This window comes from Nannospalax galili, unplaced genomic scaffold (genome assembly GCF_000622305.1).
Source record: "Nannospalax galili isolate Female #2095 unplaced genomic scaffold, S.galili_v1.0 scaffold271, whole genome shotgun sequence".
Taxonomy (NCBI): domain Eukaryota; kingdom Metazoa; phylum Chordata; class Mammalia; order Rodentia; family Spalacidae; genus Nannospalax; species Nannospalax galili.
Genome location: NW_008331789.1, coordinates 6,672,765 through 6,678,764, shown reverse-complemented (window position 1 = coordinate 6,678,764; position 6,000 = coordinate 6,672,765). Strand labels below are relative to the sequence as shown.

The following is a 6,000-nucleotide window of genomic DNA, read 5'->3' as shown; positions in this document are numbered from 1 at the left end:
TTCATGGTGCATCCCTGGTGTGGGGTCAGGGTAGGAGCTCAGCAAATGTGCATTTTCCCTGATCAGCAGTGGAAAAATGCTGGCTGTAAAATATTTTTCCTCTGAGAAAGTGTCTCTGTCAGTATAATATGAAAACTTGTTTTAGGCTTAATCACATAAAGATGGTTAAGTGGTGGTTTTTAGAAAATGTAAGGTATGCTTGCATTATGGTGAACAATAATTTTTAAAAAGTACAAGTCAAAACAAAGATAAAAAAGCAAAACTTTCTTAGTGCCTTGCCACAGATTTCAAGTCAGTTGGGAGATGCTGGACCTGCCGGCAGGGAGCATCTGTGGACAGAAAGCTCAGTGCCTCCTTCCCACAGGCAGAAGAAACAACCCTCTGGCCTGGGGGATGGAGACGCGTGTTGTCTCCAGTGTATACCAACTCACTTGGACAGTGCTCACCATTCCTCCTTGGTCTAGTGTTTAGGAAGTCTGGGTGGTGGGAACCAAGTGGTGTGAGGAAAGAGGCCTGAAGCACAGGAGAGCCTCTGGTGTATTACCACACTGGAGGGGAAAACAGGCATCCTCTGTTCAGACTACCTTTGATGTGCAGCTGTGATGGGAAAGCGATGGACGGGGGTTCTGGCTGCTCACTGTGAGAGGTGGTGGTAATGTGAAGCCCAGGAAAACAACACACTTGCAGACGTCCGTGCTTAGTGACTAGTGGGAGGACATCACTGGGGACCACCATGGGAACTAGGATGTCTCACAATCCACGGTCCTTTACTTTACTACATTCTAGGAGCATCCAATCACCCTGACAACCAGGAACCACCCCTCCATAACTGCAACAGCCCCTGAGAACGCTATCTCTTCTCAACTTGGGCTTCAGAACCCCTGGGAGTCACTGAAAGGCAGATGACCACCCCAGAAGAAAACTGCTGCTCAGAGGCGGCACTTCTCCCAGCCCACCGCAGCCCCCAGCCATGCCCCCTTGCAGGCATCTCCATGTTGACATGCACTGGCTTCACAGCGTGTTTTCAGAGGTTCACTGCTGATGAATTAATCCACTGAGAACTGTCATTCAAGGGCATAGGAGCCTTGGAACCCAGGCTGGCTTTTAGCCTTAACCAACTTTTCTTTGGTCTTTTTGAGAAAGGGTCTCCCTGTAGCTCCAGCTGTCCTGAACTCACTATGTAGACCAGGCTGGCCTTGAACTCACAGAGATCCGCCTGCCTCTGCCTCCTGAGTGCTGGGACTAAAGGCCTGCACCACCACGCCTGGCAACCAACTTTTAAGACATGGGAAAAAAAATCTTACCACTCAAATTTTAGGGAAACATTTTATAATTTATGTAAAAAATCTCAGTAAGAAACAATGTAAAATGACAGGAATATCCACCTTACATTAAGAGTCAAAACAACAAAATAAAACTCAAATTAAAAAAAGGAGGCAAAAAAAACCATCACAACCAACAATGAAAACCCCACACAATGAATGTCAATTTTAACTAGAAAACAAGAGTATGAACAAAGCATTTTAAAACAATCTTAGTCATTTGGCAACACATCATCGAAGAAACAAATCTGACCTAAAACTTTAATTCTATGAAAAATTGAAGTTGGACAGTTTGTTCATTATGGGGGTTAAAACATGTTTAAAAAAGAACCTGGCAATAAAACCAGTTCTGTCCTGAAGTAACTGTGTATAAAACAACATAAAATCCTTTAGATGAACAGACAGGCGTGATCTAATCATCACCGGAGACAGCAGCAGAGACCTGGGAATGGCATGGAGCTGGGGTGTGAACAAGGGCAAAGCCCTGCAGGTGAAGGGTGTGGCTTTACCTGAACCAGAGTCACTTATGTTAACGAGGCTGGTGGTAAAGTCACAGAGGCAAGAATAATCTACAAACAAATTACACTCTTAAAAAACAGTCATGACTGTCAACAGAAAAGGAGATCCTTTCTTCAGCTAAACTACTTGGGTACATGCGTGAAGTTCTGGGCTTCTTGCCAGGTCACACACAGACAGTTGCAGGGCAGGCAGAGTCCTAAAAACTCTTCTACTGATGTCTGCATAGCATTTAAAACCCTCTTTTTATTAAAAAAAATTATAAAATAAAATAAACAGATATATAGTAAAGTTCACAGATAGGATTTCTCTGTAAAATAAATAAAGTGTTCATTGATTAGCATCATACATTGAGTAAAATACAACCTATTTTTACATGTTTATATACTATACACAGATCACCAGGAGGCAACCTGGTGTCTGACCAGCTGGAAGGATTGCATTAGTGATGTCACATTGGGAAATCCCAATTTCGACTGTTAAAATATACAACTACTTTGTTGAGTTCAGATACAAAGTAAACTTATCTTCCTTTATCTGAAATAAATGTACATAATATCTTCTATGAACAATAGTTTATAAAGCTGTTTAAAACATAACAAGAAAAAGCTTGCACCTAGGAACTTATAGCACATGCATCTCCTTTTCTTGGTTTAAAAACAAAAACAGCACACAGCCCAGGGAGCGAGGGAGGCTGGTCCCCTCTCGGGCTGCTCTTCAGGAAGCCAGGCCTAGCGCTCAGCATTACCGCTTTGCCTTCTTCACAGGGACTTCCTCCACTCTCTGCTGGCCTCTAGTTCGAGCCCCAGGAGGACTGACTTCTCTCTTGCGCTTGATCGAAGGGGACAGCTGGGCCTTTGATCTGCATTGAGCAAAAGTCAAGGCAACAGAACAGAGGTGACAGTTAACAGAAGTGGCTTCTAACAATTTGGAAGTTCGTTAAAATATGACATCCGAGGAGGAAAAACCCCACACATCTTGAGCTGATAGTTCTTTACCAACAACCTCACGCACAAGCCCAGGGTTCTGGAGGAGGAGCACTGGTTGGGTTCTGACCCAGCCCTACCTACCACCTCCAGGTGCCGACCTTGGTCTTGATAGCTTCCTTTCTGGACCCGAGTTCCATCTAGAAGTCAACTGCTAGTCCTACTGACATCTACACACCTCCAACTGAAACAAGAACAGGAGTACTACAACCTAGGGTCTAACAGTGCAAAGCATGCTTTGCAGGACAGTATCAGAGAAGACAGCTAATGGTGGCAGGGCTTACAGGAGCATTCTAACTGATCCCTGCTCCCCAGTCTACCAGCAGAATTACTTGTTCAAAGCCTCAATTTATCATGTCATCATCTTCAGATCTATCAAAGTCCTGTTGGGTCTCCAAAGCTTCCAGGATAAAGCAATCCAGAGCACAGTGTGGATCTTCACAACCTGCTCTCTACTTCCCATCACTGGACTGCCTTGCTGCCCCAGTACACCCTTCTCAAACAAATGGGGTCTTCTTCCACCTGCATGCTTTGGCAAATCATTGAGATGGGCTCTCACATAGCCTAGGCTGGCCTTGAACTCCCTGTGTAGCAGTGGATGACCTTGAGCTTCTGATCTTGCCTCCCGAGTGCTGAGATTATAGGCATGTGGTACCATACCCAGCTTATACAGTGCTGGGGACTGAACCCAGGGCTTCCTGCATGCCAGGCAAGCATTCTACCAACTGAACCACATTCCTAGCTCTATTTTTTTAAATCACCCTGATCAAATTCCTTTTTTTCAAATCTAGGTTAAAAATCCCTCCTCTGGGAAGTTTTTCACATCACAGAGCAAGCTGTTTTTCCCTTAGAAACCCATTGACAATTTAAGACTTCAGCTAGTTCATCGGTTGTGCTTTTAAACTGCAGGCTACAACTGATACTGTAAAGCACAGGGCAACAGGAAAGCCACTGTTCTCATACCTATTAAGTCTTACTCATGAAAATCTTGTTCACAGTAGCCAGATTGTGAGCACCAGCTATCGTGCAAAACCTTTACTGTGGGGTACTCTCAAAGCCTCAAAGTCTTCCACGTTCGTTTCTCTCACTAGAAAAGATGCTCCTCCAGGCAGTGGCTGAGCCGTACCCACCTATCTGCCTCCATGGCCTACTATCTCCATCATATCATGGCCGACAAATGGCAAATGTCTTATTAATGAATGAAAAGAATTGGAAAACCAAAATTATCGGAGAAAAATGGAATTTTACTGCTGCAAAGACATCTTTTGCTTATTTTTCCTTTGATAGCAAAAGGAAACTGAGTAGAACAGTGTTGTGGACGACATGGTTCCTACAGATTACCTGTAAGTATGTTGAGAATGGCTAAGAAGGATGCTTGCCCAGAATCATCTCAAACTGCGTCCACTGGCCACTCGGGGACATCTATTTAGTGCAGAGCTGACGTGTAGTAGGAGCCTGCGTTGTGCCACGAGCTTGTTAGCAGAGAGCAGAATCCCTTGAATCAGGTTTTCTCTCCTGCTGTGGGAGCTTGGAGGGTTGTTCAAGCCCTTCCTTTACACCCAGGGAGCCTGTTAGAACTGCAGACTCACAGACCCACCTGTAACAACCACAGTCAGATGATCTCTCTGCACACTCAATTCTGAGAAGCATGCATCATGACTGTCCCAAGATTTTTAGCCTCACATATAAAATAAGGTGAATACTGCATCTCACCCAGCAAGGATGAAATGAGAGAGTACTTTCTTTCTAGGAATGAGGGTTAAAAGTACACACATTTATTCTAGATGTGCTATGAAGACCAAAATATTGTAAGAACGTGCAGAACAGTTTTGGTATATACTGAATTGTCTTCTATTTATGAATGTTATGGGGTATAGAGAGCAAGACAAGTTCCCAACTTCAAAGAAACTTACAGCTCAGAGAAAGAAGCAAAATTAGGCTACCTACACCATCACTCTTAAGTGCTCAGTACTGGGTACTGGTGCGACAAGGGAGATGAGGTGGGCTGCAGCAGGTGGGGCCTGGGAGAGCGGCCCGAAGACAAGGAGGATCCAGCTCAGAGGCCGCAGTGAGTGCCTAACTCTGGAGCCCAAGCAGAAGCAAGAAGGAGGCCTGAGAAGCAGAGAGTGGGATCAGGCCACAGTGGAAGGTGCGAGCTGGCAGAGAGCTTTAGGGAGAGGGAGAGCTTTGCTTTGCCACAGCGGCGATCCTCAATCTAAGGCAGAACTCATTTGAAGCTATTCCATGCTTTACCAAACTGCGCAGATTGAATTAAGCACTCAGATGTGACCACATGGGAAGAAGCACGCCCGACTTCAGTTTTGGTAGATGGACGAGAGTCTGCCAATAAAGCTCACCTGTGTCAGGGACAAGCCTGTGTGGCTGGGCCAAGTGGCAGAGCCACGGGAGACACATTTTTAGTCCTTCCTATTTGTCTCAGAAGCCAGTGATTCCCTACAGACAGCTACTTGGTGAGGCCAAAGTCTTTAAGGAGAACAAGAGCCAAGCATATCAGGAGTTAAACATGACTGGAAGTGGAGGCAGGACTTACCTTCCTACTGGGGGAGATTTACTAACTTTTTTGCTGGTAGGTAACATCTCTTTTGCTAACTTTTGGTGATTTCTAGGAGAAACTGTTTCTGGGTTGCCAAGTTTGACTGCTGCACGTGCGGATGGCTTGCTATGATGCTTTCTGAAACAGATTATAGAAACACTGGGCAATGGCAGCACTAAATTCTCTAGGCCTTGGACTACTGGAGAGTAAGAGAGTGCTCGTGGGCAAGACAGAGCCATGGAGGTGCAGAGGAGCAGAGTGGCTGGCTTTCTGGAGCATGGACTAACTCTGCCTGCATGACGCTGGGCATGCTATTTTACATGACTAAGAGGAAGACTGTGAAAAACAGCAAAAGAGCTCATCAAAACACAGAAAGTGCCTGAGAGGTCATTGAAAGCACAGCACAGGGCTCCACGCTGATGCATCAGTAGTCAGCGATACAGCAAAGAAATCACAGTAGTGAAGATCAAACTTCCCAGTAAGAAACAGGAAAAAGAATCTATTTAGTATGTATTATCATGTATGATTTAATCTCAAATAACTCTAATTTGGATGCATACTGAAAAGCAGCAGAGGATCACACAAGACAGTCATCATCTGGACTCAGGGGTCCACACTGGGG

General features: G+C 45.0%; 1 protein-coding gene across 1 annotated transcript in view; it reads right to left on the bottom strand.

The window, feature by feature from the left end:
* Positions 1 to 1,320: 1,320 nt before the first annotated feature.
* The window catches only part of Bod1l1 (biorientation of chromosomes in cell division 1 like 1), a 55,472-nt gene continuing 50,792 nt past the window's right edge, over positions 1,321 to 6,000 (bottom strand). The window contains exon 27 of the mRNA XM_008826898.3: positions 1,321 to 2,700. Within this exon, the coding sequence (XP_008825120.1) occupies positions 2,583 to 2,700 (118 nt within the window). The 3' untranslated portion in view covers positions 1,321 to 2,582. The remainder of the gene's footprint in view (positions 2,701 to 6,000) is intronic.